Source organism: Eptatretus burgeri, chromosome 3 (genome assembly GCF_056783735.1).
Source record: "Eptatretus burgeri isolate ZD-2024b chromosome 3, Ebu_testis_v1, whole genome shotgun sequence".
In the NCBI taxonomy this organism is placed as follows: domain Eukaryota; kingdom Metazoa; phylum Chordata; class Myxini; order Myxiniformes; family Myxinidae; genus Eptatretus; species Eptatretus burgeri.
Window position 1 is genome coordinate 76,891,209 of NC_140963.1, and position 13,944 is coordinate 76,905,152.

Consider the following 13,944-nt stretch of genomic DNA (forward strand, 5'->3'; position numbering starts at 1 on the left):
CCCCAACATGATTATTAGTAACTATCATCTTAAAAGTTGATTTGAGTAAGAAGCACCCAAACCAGAAATTGTGTCTCCCTCAGGGAAGTCTGCCTGGTATAATTCTGCAACCATGTGGATAATACATGGCACAAGCTTTGTGTTTTCCCATCGTGAAGTTCTCCTTTGTTGAAGTCGGAAGTCATTGGTAATGATGCACAATGTCGTCTTTCCAATTTACTGGTTGAGATTTGTCGGGGGTTTTCGTAGAACGCATCCATCTCCGATCCTTCAGGATTTTCTTCGGCCCACATTGTTGGGAGTTTTGGCAGTACAGAAAGCTGCAAGATGTCAGCTTTTTGGGTGAACTAAGAAAGTTCTCAAGTCTTTAGTTGAGCAGAGGTGCAACCTTTTCTCTCAGGTACTTTTCCAAGTATTGTTGGCTTCTTTCGGAAGCTTTGTGAGTCATTTTAGGGAACAAGCGTTTTCTTGCACGCACGATATAGGGAAACACGCCCCAATCAACATTGCTGCGAGGGAGTTTTGCGCATGCGCACCGAGCATTCTGGGGTAGATTATGTCATTTTGAAAGTCCAGTATTGAAGGGAGACGATGCAATGATCTGATATGAGTATTTGTTGTGAATGTTCACACTGCCATGCTGGAAGAACAATTTGGGACCCAAAGACCTTTTGAAATGTAAAGAGTAAATGATCAAAAAATCTGGAAAATTCTTCTCATGAAATTCCGAGCCTTGGAGGAGGCAGAGTGGGGATTTGGGGGTCTGGGTGCTTTGGGGAATCCTGAAGAGCTGTGGAGTGCCTTCAAGCCCAAAATCCTTGATGTTGCCAGTGGATGTCTTGGAAATCACCAGAAGGCGAAGAAGAATTTTTTCTCTCAAGGGACATTGGAAACCATTGGCCAGTTGCAGGGCCAAGCTTGATGGCACAGCTGAGCTGTTCAGGGAGCTGAGGTGTAAAACTGTACGTGCGCTGACGGTGGACAATGAGGCCTATGTGCGAGGAATCTGAAGGGGTAGAGCATCACCTGTGGACAGGTGATTCTCGTCCCGCTTACAGGGGAATTCGCACATTGCATTCCTCCAAGTCTGTCCCTCAAGGTACTGCAGTTAAAGTAGAGCATGGTGGACTCTTGACAGAGGAGTCTGAAGTGAAGGCCCGTTGGGCCGGATTCTTTGAGCGGCTGTACCAGGCTGATCCACCAGCTGTCGAGTTGGATGTCAGGGGTGTTACAATCCCAATTGCTAACCCTGCAATCAACTGTGGTCCACCTTCGCTTGTGGAAACACGGGCTGCGGTGAACCGGTTGAAACGGGGCAAAACTCCAGGGATCTGTGGCATCCATGCTGAACTTCTCAAGGCTGGTGGAAATGCTGCACTCGTGTTGTTGCATGCAGTTTTGTGCTCTGCCTGTAACACAGGCATCATCCCAACTGACTGGAAGAGGGGCCTTGTTGTCCCTCTCTGGTAACGGAAGGGTGATCGCCTAGACTGTAACAACGACCAAGGGGTGACTCTGCTCTCAGTCCCGGGCAAGGTCTTTGCTTGGATAGTTCTTGATAGGGTTCGGCACCATCTCTGAGCACCAGCTTTCAGAGCAGTCAGGTTTTACACCAAAGAGGTCTATGATTGACCGTATTCTTGCTCTTCAGGTCCTCACCAAACGCAGATGAGAGTTTCGGCAGGGGCTGCTCTCAGTCTATGTTGATCTCTGTAAAGCGTTTGATTCAGTAAATTGGGATGCCTTTTGGAGGATTCTTGGTCTTCGTTGGGTGCCACCAAAACTGATCAATCTGATGTCAGAGCTATACTCTGGTACTGAGAGTGCTGTGAGATGTGGTGGTACCATCTCTGACTGACTTATTTCCAGTTTTTAATGGAGTCCATCAAGGGTGTGTATTGGCCCCCACACTCTTCAGCACTTGTCTGGACTGAATTCTGGGCAAGATATCAGAGAGATCATAGTCCATGAGCGTCAGTTGCAGCTGTATGGATATGTGGCTCATTTTCCTGACGCTGATCCTGATCACCAGATTCTCTCGGCGAGGGAGCCTCGTGAGTGGAGGAGGCCAATGGGCCGATCACGTGCCTCATGGTTGCAGCAGCAGGTTCATCGGCATCTCTAGGAGATGGGGATGGGCCAGGCATATACCTGAGGGATAGCCAGACGGAGGCCCCTAGAGTACCAGTGGAAAGTGGACGCAGTGATGCGCTGCTCCAGTGCATGCTCCCATACCTGATCTGTCCATGCGTTACCATGTTGTGGAACTTTTTTTTTTGGCTTTTTGGGGGGGATTTTTTTTTAACAGTCACATGATGATTGGTTGGAAAATGTGGCCAGCATTCCAAAAAGTCTGTTTTCTGCAGGCATGGGTTGCAGGATGTTTCACGGATCAGGAATATACAACGTCGACCTCTGTTCACTCGACATCGGCCGGATTTATCGGAGCATTTGGAATCCTCATTTTCTCCATCTTCATTCAGAGCTGGACTTGGACGAATAGTTTGAACACCAGGAGTAATCTTAAGGGCATTGGATTCCTCAAGGTCACTTTGTGCCGCAGCATCAACCTTTCATCCAATATCAGGATGTTTCATGGTTGTGGAGGAGATTTGCTGAGTGGGAGATTCTTTCTGGTTTTGGTTACTTGTCCATTTCTCAGAGAAGCATCATGGCATTCAGCGGCAGGTCGATCATCGTGGTCTACAGCAAGGCCCTCGGCATGTTACGACAGACTAGTTACCTTCGCATTCTGCGAAAGGTTATGTTTTGGTCGCTGTGTATTTATTTATTTGTGAATATGTGTGTTTGTTTGTTATTCGCATAACTCAGAAAGTATTAAACCGAATTGCATGAAATTTGGTGGGATGATTCGTGAGTATCCAAGGACGATTTGATTAGATTTTGGGAGCGATCGGGTCAAAGGTCAAGGTCAACGTCATGAAAAGGTCAAAAACACTCTTTTGAGCATAACTTCCTTCATAATACAGCTATTGACATGCAACCACCGCCATATTGTTCCATGACGAGATACCTTTCGGATATGTAGTGTCGGATTTGACGTAACGTCATCGGAAGTACGTCTAAATGACGTCATAAGATGACGTAAATTTTCAATTTTCGATCTCATCAGTTTTGATCATACCGTTTTGTAGGACTTACCTTAAGGACGTCACACACCAAATTTGACTTCAATCGGACTGACCTTTATGACGTCATTGACGTTTGAACATGACGTTTTTCAATTGTGGCTAAAATGTCCTGATATTTTACATTCAAATATCTTTCTAATTTATAAAGCAAAGTCTCCCAAATCCAGGCATTAGGATCAGTACCAAAATATCTGGTTATTGATGTACAGGTTTTGCCAATTAACTCTGTAGTCAAGGTCAAGGTCACACTCAAGGTCAAAATATACTTGTAGGTATAGCTTCAGATCTAATAGAGCTATTGACATGAAACCAACGTTAAAACGTTCAGTGAACTACGAGCTTTCAGAATGGTAGTCCCCGATTGGACTTGACGTCCCCGGAAGTGCGTCAAAATGACGTCAAAAGATGACGTCATTTTTCAACTTTTTAATTTTTCAGTGTTTATCATTCCATTTTGTTGGACTGCCTTCAAGGAGGTTACACACCAAATTTGACGTCAATCGGACTGACGGTTGTGACGTCATGGACGTTTTAAAATGACGTTTTTCAAATGTGCCCGGAAAAAAAGTTGCGGCGGCGAAGGTATGCGCTCTACCGAGTACCCGTTCTAGTTGTCTATGTATGGGTCCACATTAGCGGACCAGTTAACGAAGGGTTGTATCAAATGAAAGTTCATAAGAACGTGTTCACCGTCATGGAAAACCAGGTGTGTGTGACGTTTTGAGTGTTCGACCTTTTTCAAACCATAAAAGGTTGTGGTCATCCCATTTTCGTGCAAAGCAATCCAAACCTAGCTTTTTAGATCCTCGTGGAGGATCTCTAAGTCTTACTCATGTTGTTGTTCTTGTGGACTTTTTTGTTTCACAGTCTTCAGTTTTCATCGAAACTTCCTGAAACTCGGCGTATATATGTAAAAATACCCTAGGCAGACAGTAACCATCTCTGGCTTTGAAAATTCCTCCCAGAAAAAAAGTTATGACGTCAAAATATCTTCGCTAATGAAAATCGCCTAAAAAAATTATCTCAAACTTGGCAAGCTGTTTGAATTTTGTTTGCGGGAATCAAGCCGGGCATTAGCACAGATAATTTATCGCAAACCTGATACATCACAATGACGTCATATTCGTTTTTATGACGTCATGATTAAGAGGACGAGGATCTTCACTCATTTGAGCTTGTTTTATATATATTTAACTGTTTTAACATTAAGCTTAAAAAACACTCAGCCATTGTTTTGATGAAATCATGTGAGGATCGAACACGTCCCCTCTTTATGAGTTTGGCATTCTATGGCACGAGGTCGATGGGAATTGCACGACGCACGTGACATCGCCCATGTGATGTGACAGACGTTCCATACATTCTATTTAAGCTCAAAACGCCTTCGTTGAACCTTCGCAATGAGACCGTTTCTCCGCTTGAGTGCCTCACCGGCATTTCACTGTTTGTTTGTTTAGCCCGGTCATCGTATCTTTGTTCGAGCTGAGCCCCAATTTGTGCCTGTTCCTGCTATGGCAGAGAACGATCCGAAGACAACAACAAGTACGTAATTTATTGGACCACGAATGTGCTCAAGCAGGTGTACGAAAGTTCACCTGTACGGAATGAATTGGTTCTCTTGGGTTTGGCCTCCGATGCTGTTTCCGTGTGAGTGCGTCGCTTGCAGACTCTGGGATCCCAGGTTCAAATTCCCCGTGTCTCGTTGTACAATGTCCTTGTGATTCGTGTCGAAGTGACGTTTCGTAATCTCCTTGTCTTACGTGCGAGTCCGCTCAGCCAGGTAAGCAAGGGGTGCGTGCCGAGTTCTCAATCGGTACGAGAATTCGCTCAATTGGAGGGAGTACTACTTGTTCCCTCAATGGATAGATGTGTCCCTCAATCGGTATAAGTGTCCCTCAGTGAGCATGTGTGTCCCTCAATCAGTAAAGTATCCCTCAGTGAGCATGTGTCCCTCAATCAGTAAAGTATCCCTCGGTGAGCATGTGTCCCTCAATCGGTATAAGTGTCTCGGTGAGCATGTGTCCCTCAATCAGTAAAGTATCCCTCGGTGAGCATGTGTCCCTCAATCGGTATAAGTGTCCCTCAGTGAGCATGTGTGTCCCTCAATCAGTAAAGTATCCCTCAGTGAGCATGTGTCCCTCAATCAGTAAAGTATCCCTCGGTGAGCATGTGTCCCTCAATCAGTAAAGTATCCCTCGGTGAGCATGTGTCCCTCAATCGGTATAAGTGTCCCTCGGTGAGCATGTGTCCCTCAATCAGTAAAGTATCCCTCGGTGAGCATGTGTCCCTCAATCGGTATAAGTGTCCCTCAGTGAGCATGTGTGTCCCTCAATCAGTAAAGTATCCCTCAGTGAGCATGTGTCCCTCAATCAGTAAAGTATATCTCGGTGATCATGTGTTCCTCAATCAGTAAAGTATCCCTCGGTGAGCATGTGTCCCTCAATCGGTATAAGTGTTCCTCAGTGAGCATGTGTCCCTCAATCAGTAAAGTATTCCTCAGTGAGCATGTGTCCCTCATTCGGTAAACGTGTGGCTCAGTGAGAATGTGTCCCTCGATCGGTATATGTGTCCGTCAGTTGGTAAACGTGTTCCTCAGTGAGCACATGGTCCTCGGTGAGCATGTGTCCCTCAGTGAGCATGTGTCCCTCAGTGAGCATGTGTCCCTTAATCGGTAAACGTGTCCCTCAGTGAGCATGTGTCCCTCAATCAGTAAAGTATCCCTCGGTGAGCATGTGTCCCTCAATCAGGAAAGTATCCCTCGGTGAGCATGTGTCCCTCAATCGGTATAAGTGTTCCTCAGTGAGCATGTGTCCCTCAGTAAGCATGTGTCCCTCAATCAGTAAAGTATTCCTCAGTGAGCATGTGTCCCTCATTCGGTAAACGTGTGGCTCAGTGAGAATGTGTCCCTTGATCGGTATATGTGTCCGTCAGTTGGTAAACATGGTCCTCGGTGAGCATGTGTCTCTCAGTGAGCATGTGTCCCTTAATCGGTAAACGTGTCCCTCAGTGAGCATGTGTCCCTCAATCGGTAAACGTGTCCCTCAGTGAGAATGTGTGTCCCTCAATCGGTACACGTGTCCCTCAATCGGTATAAGTGTTCCTCAGTGAGCATGTGTCCCTTAATCGGAATGTGTCCCTCAGTGAGCATGTGTGTCCCTCAATCAGTAAAGTATCCCTCAGTGAGCATGTGTCCCTCAATCGGTATAAGTGTCCCTTAATCGGAATGTGTCCCTCAGTGAGCATATGGCCCTCAGTGAGCATGTGTCCCTTAATCGGAATGTGTCCCTCAGTGAGCATGTGTATCCCTCAGTGAGCATGTGTCCCTCAATCGGTATAAGTGTTCCTCAGTGAGCATGTGTCCCTTAATCGGAATGTGTCCCTCAGTGAGCATGTGTCCGTCAATCGGTAAACGTGTTCCTCAGTGAGCATATGGCCCTCAGTGAGCATGTGTCCCTTAATCGGAATGTGTCCCTCAGTGAGCATGTGTCCCTTAATCGGTATGTGTGTTCCTCAGTGAGAATGTGTGTCCCTCGATCGGTATATGTGTCCCTCAGTCGGTAAAGGTGTTCCTCAGTGAGCACATGGCCCTCAGTGAGCATGTCCCTTAATCGGTATATGTCCCTCAGTGAGCATGTGTGTTCCTCAATTGGTAAACGTGTCCCTGAGTGAGCATGTGCGTGTCCCTCAATCGTTGTATATGTGCTCATCGATGGATATACGTACGGGTCCTTTATTGAGGGTATTTGTGTTGTTCAATGAGAATGTGTTCCTCACTGAGGCTGTGTCCCTCGACTGTGTCCCTCGATGCAGAGCAAGGAATTGTTTAACCCTCCAGGATGTGGTTCAGCTCTTTTTGAATATGTTATGTTTTTTTTTAATAGGTGTTGTAGGATCGACTCTGGACCATTCCTACAGGTAATCGCCGATATAACGATCGATCACGGCTCCGTTCGGAGTATGCACTGGGAGTGCGTGCCGTGAGCAGTGCCACGACGGGGGTGGGGGGTGGGGGGGGACACATCCTACACGCACCTTGATATATTTATAGTTTAAATAAATTTCTATGCAAAAGGACTTCGCAATATGACATCAGTTTACCTCTCAAGGTAACAGGCGAAGGACTAGTCAGACTACCCTTGGTATTCGTCCTCCACTCAGTGAACTTCACAGTCCGGAGAACGTGGTGTCACCGCCTGGGCGTGGTGGAGCCGCAGGTGATTGTGAAATCGTATTTAATTATAGTTCGATCATCTTTACATTCCTCATACCTGTGAGAATGTCATCCGTATTTTTTTGATTTCTTATCAAAACCCACGTCACACACACACACACACACACACACACACACACACACACACACACACACACACACACACACACACACACACACACACACACACACACACACACACACACACACACACACACACACACACACACACACACACACACACACACACACACACACACACACACACACACACACACACACACACACACACACACACACACACACACACACACACACACACACACACACACACACACACACACACATATATATATATATATATATATATATATATATATATATATATACACACACACCAGGACTCACGTCAACAAAATGCATGCCGTGCACATTCCCGCCAAATGACCACCTGTTCGTGTCGGCACCTTTGGGCGCACAGGTGACCCTTTTATACAGACTCGTGAACTCGCTTGTATTACACACGTAAAGGACAAGGATATATATTTATCAGGTGGAAACATGCGAGGACGTTTACTACGAGAGATTGGAATGAAAACCGTAAATACATCTTGTGGCATGTCCGCTTCTCGTTTACCGACGATTTCATTGAAGGGCGATCAACAGGTTCTGGGTGTTTTCTCCCAGCCCCGCCCTCGCATTCCGCCCACGCCCCGCCCTCGCATTCCGCCCACGCCCCGCCCTCGCATTCCGCGCACGCCCCGCCCTCGCGTTCCGCGCACGCCCCGCCCTCGCGTTCCGCCCACGCCCCGCCCTCGCATTCCGCCCACGCCCCGCCCTCGCATTCCGCCCACGCCCCGCCCTCGCATTCCGCGCACGCCCCGCCCTCGCGTTCCGCGCACGCCCCGCCCTCGCGTTCCGCGCACGCCCCGCCCTCGCATTCCGCCCACGCCCCGCCCTCGCATTCCGCCCACGCCCCGCCCTCGCATTCCGCGCACGCCCCGCCCTCGCATTCCGCGGAAAGCCACAACCATGACCTCCTATGACAACCATGAAGGTGAAGGGGGTTGTATTTTCACCACTTTCTGTCTCTTTTTGTACCTGATATCTCAAAAAGTTGTGGATGGATTCGGATGAAATTTGGTGGACACGTTGGGTGTGTGATAAGGAAGAATTGATTCGATTTTGGTGAAGATCCGAATCCGGATCTGGATACGAGAATTATTAAATTTTTAAAGTGATTCTTCACCATTGAGAGATGGAGCCAAAAAACGATATAGTACTGTATAGCATGATATTTCAAAAATGTATTGGGCCTGATATGTTCTCGTGGATCAGGCATTACGGGGCGGAGGTATGCGCTTCACTGGATGCCTTTCTCGTTTAGGAATGTTTTAATGCGGAATGAATAACAAAATTGTTATTCATCAAACAGACCCATCCATGTAAGGATAATCCATGCAACCAGACTCGGTGACGTTATAGTTAAGAGTTCACTCTGAGTCTGGGAGGTCGGTGGTTCGAACCGGTTTGAACCCTGGCCGAGTCCCACCAAACACTAAAAATGGTACTTGCTGCGTCCTTGTTTTGCCGCTCAGCATTTATAAAGGACTAGCAGGGGTACCGGCATTACTGGACAACGTCGGGTCCCTCTTCCCACACACAAAAGGACTTTTTTTAAAAAAAGATTAAAGACTTCAAATATTAATCCTGAGTATTTTCATTATAATGAAAATGTACCTTGTTCAGACCTACACATCCACCCACAGACACGTACTCGGCTTTAGAAATCAGATTTGGCGATGGTGAGACTCCTCACACGAAACTGCCATGTTTGCATATTTCCTTCTCTTGTTAATATTTTCTTCTTCTCCTCCTGCTACTCCGTCTTATTCCTCTTCTCCTCCTCCTACTTCTTCTACTCCTTGTTGTTCTCCTCCTCCTCCTCCTCCTCCTCCTCCTCCTCCTCCTCCTCCTCCCTCTCATAGTCATCAGCAAATAAACTTTCTATCCTCCATCGTGTCATTTTTCCATGAGTTTTAGTATGTTATAATACAAGACTCCAATTAATAGTGCATTTGTGCTGTTGCAGACGTCTCTGCTTGATGGAAGTTGCATGAATGGCATATTCAGGAAGCTCATTCCAATTTATGTCCCTGACAGAGAAAGTATTTTGCCTGATTTTTGTTCTGCAATGCTTCTTCCTCACTTCCTTGACAGTGCCTCTGGTTCTTGAGTTCTCGTTCATTTAAAATACTTCCTGGGCATTAAGTTGACCAATTCCTTGCATTATCTGAAATATCTGGATGAGTTCCGCTCGTTGTCTTCAGTAGATTTGTGTAGGGACATTCTGTGCTCTGTCTATCTGGATACTCAATGTGTCTGAAATTTGGCAAAAGCCTGGTTGAACCTCTGTTGGACCTTCTCAAGTAGGTCTTCATCCTTCTTGTATATAGGGCACTATACTGAGTTTCAATATGCAAGAGTTGATCTCACTATAGTTTTATAAAATTGGAGTAACCCTTTCTTCCCCAATGCCCCAGTTGTTTTCAGTGATTCTTCACCATTGAGAGTTGGGGCCAAAAACGATAAATAGCATGATATTTCAAAAAAGTTGTGGATGAGTTATGACAAAACTTGGTGGATGAGTTGGGTAGGTGACAAGAACAAGCTGATTCGATTTTGGTTCAGGTCCCGATGCAGATCTGACCTATCAGTGGGATACACAATGTAGCATGTTCGGTCTGGCGGAGGTATGCGGTTCATCCGAGTGCCGTTCTAGTTGTTATGCTGAAGTCTAAATAACTCAATCTTGATGAGGTGACCAAACTTGCATTATTATAAGGATAGCGAGCGGACTGAGAATGGTGAATGTGCAAGAACTTGGCTCAAGTTCAATTCTTGTATCAAAACAGAGATGGCGAAGCAGTGACGGAGTTCATGGCGATCAGATAAAGGGCAGGTAATGTGTTGAGAGAAAAGTTAATAATGGGGTGAAGCTAGTTGTGATTCTGATGATTGCTTTTAACTTGAGATTATTCCACACCTTAACTGCAGTATCAGGGTGTCTGTGTCTCTGTGTCTCTGTGTGTCTGTGTGTGTCTAAGTAAAATGTCGGGGGTATGTTAAAATGCTTTCTAATAAATAATTATTAAAAGTTATAAAGGATATTTGTGATGAGTTTTGCACACTGACATGAGACGCAATGATCATAGAGGTCGAATATGAAATGCAAACCTCTGAGGTTGTATATCTGCCGGTGTTATACCCCATGTTTGTGTCCTGGTTACCCCACAGTCCATGAGATGACCAGACCTGTCGAAGAAGATTGCGATTCCCAGTTGGCACAACAACTCTCCCTCCTAAGTGAGACTGAGAGAAAGCACGTGCTCATGGTGTTACACAGAGACGGAGACCTTCGTCGGCACGAGGAACGACGACTGAAGTGGGAATAACACTTGAACTCTTCATTCAGTAACCATCACATGTTTGAATACACACACTTTAACACTCACTGTTTGTCCCTCTCTTTTCTCATCTGTAGAACTGCCTTTCTGACACTTTTTTTTCATTGTTGTTGTCGAGATAATCCCTCCAGGATTTCAAGTTTGTTGCTTACTGCCACGTCATGATCTCTCCCATTCCTACCTCTGAACTTTTTTTTTTATTACACCTGATGAATCCTTGCCTATTTTCACCTTCATTTCCTCTCCTTGTGGTCTTGCCCTGTTTTCCCTTCATCCTCGGTTGTTCTGCTCTTCCATGAGCCTTGGCATCTGCTTTAAAAAATGAATCACACGTGTGGGACATCTGGGGTCATCAAGCCAACAAGGTCAGTGCAGTGGTCTGTTCTGGGGCAGGTTCTGAATCAATTCGTCCTTCTCCAAGTCACTATGTCTTGCGATGTTTACCTCCACCACCGAAGGTCGACGGATGTTGTGTTTTCGCCCCTGTTTGTTTGTTTGTTTGTTTGTTTGTTTGTGAGCACGATATCTTTAAAAGCTATTGACAGATTCTGATGAAACTTGGTGGAAAGGTTGGGTGTGTAACAAGGACGAATTGATTTGATTTTAGTGAAGATCGGAATCCAGATTCGGAAACGAGAATTCTTTTGATTTGTGATTCTTTACCATTGATAAATGTGGCCAATAACGATACCTTGCATGCTTGTATCATTGCCAACACTTCCTCATTACTTTTCGTGTCTATCCCGTTTATTTGTTCCAAGATTCTCCAATCACTTGACAGCTTCTATCGTCAACCTGCATAGTTCAGCACCAAACTCCACATCAATTTCCTTCTCTTTCTCTCTACAAGGGCAAAGCTCATGCAATATAATATTGTTACGGATCTGGAAACCATGTGCATTGCCCTTCTGTGCCTTCCGTGCCGGTTTCAATGCTTCCTCCCTTCCCCTCTCCTTTTCCTGTTCATCAATTCCTTTGCTGATTGTGCCCAATTGTTGCCCGACTACTCCAATGTGAGTTCAATATATTGTTGTGGGCCGGGGGTCCGGTGGTGAGAACGACCACGAGGTGGAGGAGGTTACGTCGATCCCCACCGGACTCTCCAGAATTGTAGGCCGTCGCTCCGGATAATTCCTTGACGTGGCGGGTCGCTGAACTGACCGTGGTCGCCAATATTTCAACCGCGTAGTGTAAGGTCTATTTGTCTAGAACCAATTTACCTAATTAACTACACGATTTCGACTACAGGGGAAACCATGACCTCGGCACGTCTTGCTCGAACCGGGTCACTCTACCGACTGCGGTAGAGTTCCAACTTCGAACTCCGGTTCGGGTGGAGCTGAGCGGAAACTGCCAAAGCCGTGCCGGCTGGAATGAACAGATTATCGTGCATAAAAACCCACCTAAACTCAGATCCGAACCATGCTGGACCAATGCAAGAAGGGACGGAAACGGACTGGGAAAATTTCTAACAAGTTTTATTTACAGTAAAAGGCAAAGGCAAGACTTAACGCGAATATGCAAGCAAGGAATATTTACAATGATCCACAAACACTTATTCAGTTCTACTTCAAAGACGGGCCCACACGCAGACACACACACACAAATGAAAATAAACCCAGAGTCTTTATTGGACTAGAGAGAGAGAGAGAGAGAGAGAGAGAGAGAGAGAGAGAGAGAGAGAGAGAGAGAGAGAGAGAGAGAGAGAGAGAGAGAGAGAGAGAGAGAGAAGCTGGGGGTCAGAGTTCGGATGGGTACCTGGCCGTCGGAGAAAGGGGGTACTCCGTGCTGCGGCACCTGACAATGGTCGCTGGTTTGGTCCCCAATCGCACATGTGGACCTCGAGATTCGTGGCGGAGATCATGTGAATGGCCGGGGTCCACGGAAGGGGGTCAGGGTCGCTCTCTCCTTCCTTGTAGAGGGCCAGCAGAGACACGTTCGCCGCCTCGACGACTTTCTGTTCAACGCTCGTGATATCCCTCATAACAACCACTGTTACCACCCCTTTGTAACAACCTTCGTAACAGCAAAAACCCTTTCGTGACAGCAAAAACCCACCAAAACTCCACTCTGAGAGTGCTTGGGGATTTATCGACCTCCCTCAACGGGGAAAGGCCCTTGGTGAAGCACACCTCGCTGTCCGCCTTTGATTGGACAGGGTCCTAGGGCCCACCCTTCCGGGGCGGGGCCTCGGCCCCTGCCAGGTAACCCCACCCACTCTTCCACGCGGATTCATACTTGACGAGTAACAGTATCAACGTTGCAAAAAAGGTCATCGTGAAGGAGTTACAACGTTTGTGGGAGCCGAGAAACCGGAACCGCGAGATCTTGGCTTGGCACGTCAGGGTGCGAGAAGGCAGCTGGTTGGTGGTGGATCGTGATGGGCCGAGGGGTCATGCAGATGGGATGGTTGTTTGATGGTTTATTAGATGTAATAACCTAACTAAAAGAAATCGCAACGCACACCTTTGATTCTCCCACTCGACAAAAGGAAGGGGATCTGACTACACACATACTAAACGACATAACTGACTTTTGGGACATCTGTATGTTGAATGCACATGGTTTCCAGATCCGTAACAATATTATATTGCATGAGCTTTGCCCTTGTAGAGAGAAAGAGAAGGAAATTGATGTGGAGTTTGGTGCTGAACTATGCAGGTTGACGATAGAAGCTGTCAAGTGACTGGAGAATCTTGGAGATGTTTTGCAGATGCTTGGAACAAATAAACGGGATAGACACGAAAAGTAATGAGGAAGTGTTGGCAATGATACAAGCATGCAAGGTATCGTTATTGACCACATTTATCAATGGTAAAGAATCACAAATCAAAAGAATTCTCGTTTCCGAATCTGGATTCCGATCTTCACCAAAATCAAATCAATTCGACCTCGTTACACAATCAGCAAAGGGCACGGAAGGGTTAATTGGGGTGATAAAGATCATGAGTCAGAATGGGGGATGACAGGAGATGGGGTGCACTGCCTGCTTTTGAAGCCCTGGAGGAAAGATGAGGAAAATAACGGCTTCTGGGAGGTAGTTCCATTGACCGGAGAACTGAAAAATTAGAGTGTTGAGGTGTACAGTCAGTCTGGATTTTGAAAGCTTAATCGG

The 13,944-nt window shown here is 46.3% G+C and overlaps 1 protein-coding gene across 1 annotated transcript in view; it reads left to right on the plus strand.

The window, feature by feature from the left end:
- The first annotated feature begins 4,535 nt into the window (after positions 1-4,535).
- LOC147030221 (uncharacterized) overlaps positions 4,536-13,944 on the plus strand; it is a 54,740-nt gene continuing 45,331 nt past the window's right edge. The window contains exons 1-2 of the mRNA XM_085872170.1: positions 4,536-4,694; positions 10,660-10,807. Coding sequence (XP_085728296.1) covers positions 4,664-4,694; positions 10,660-10,807 — 179 coding nt within the window. The 5' untranslated portion in view covers positions 4,536-4,663. The remainder of the gene's footprint in view (positions 4,695-10,659; positions 10,808-13,944) is intronic.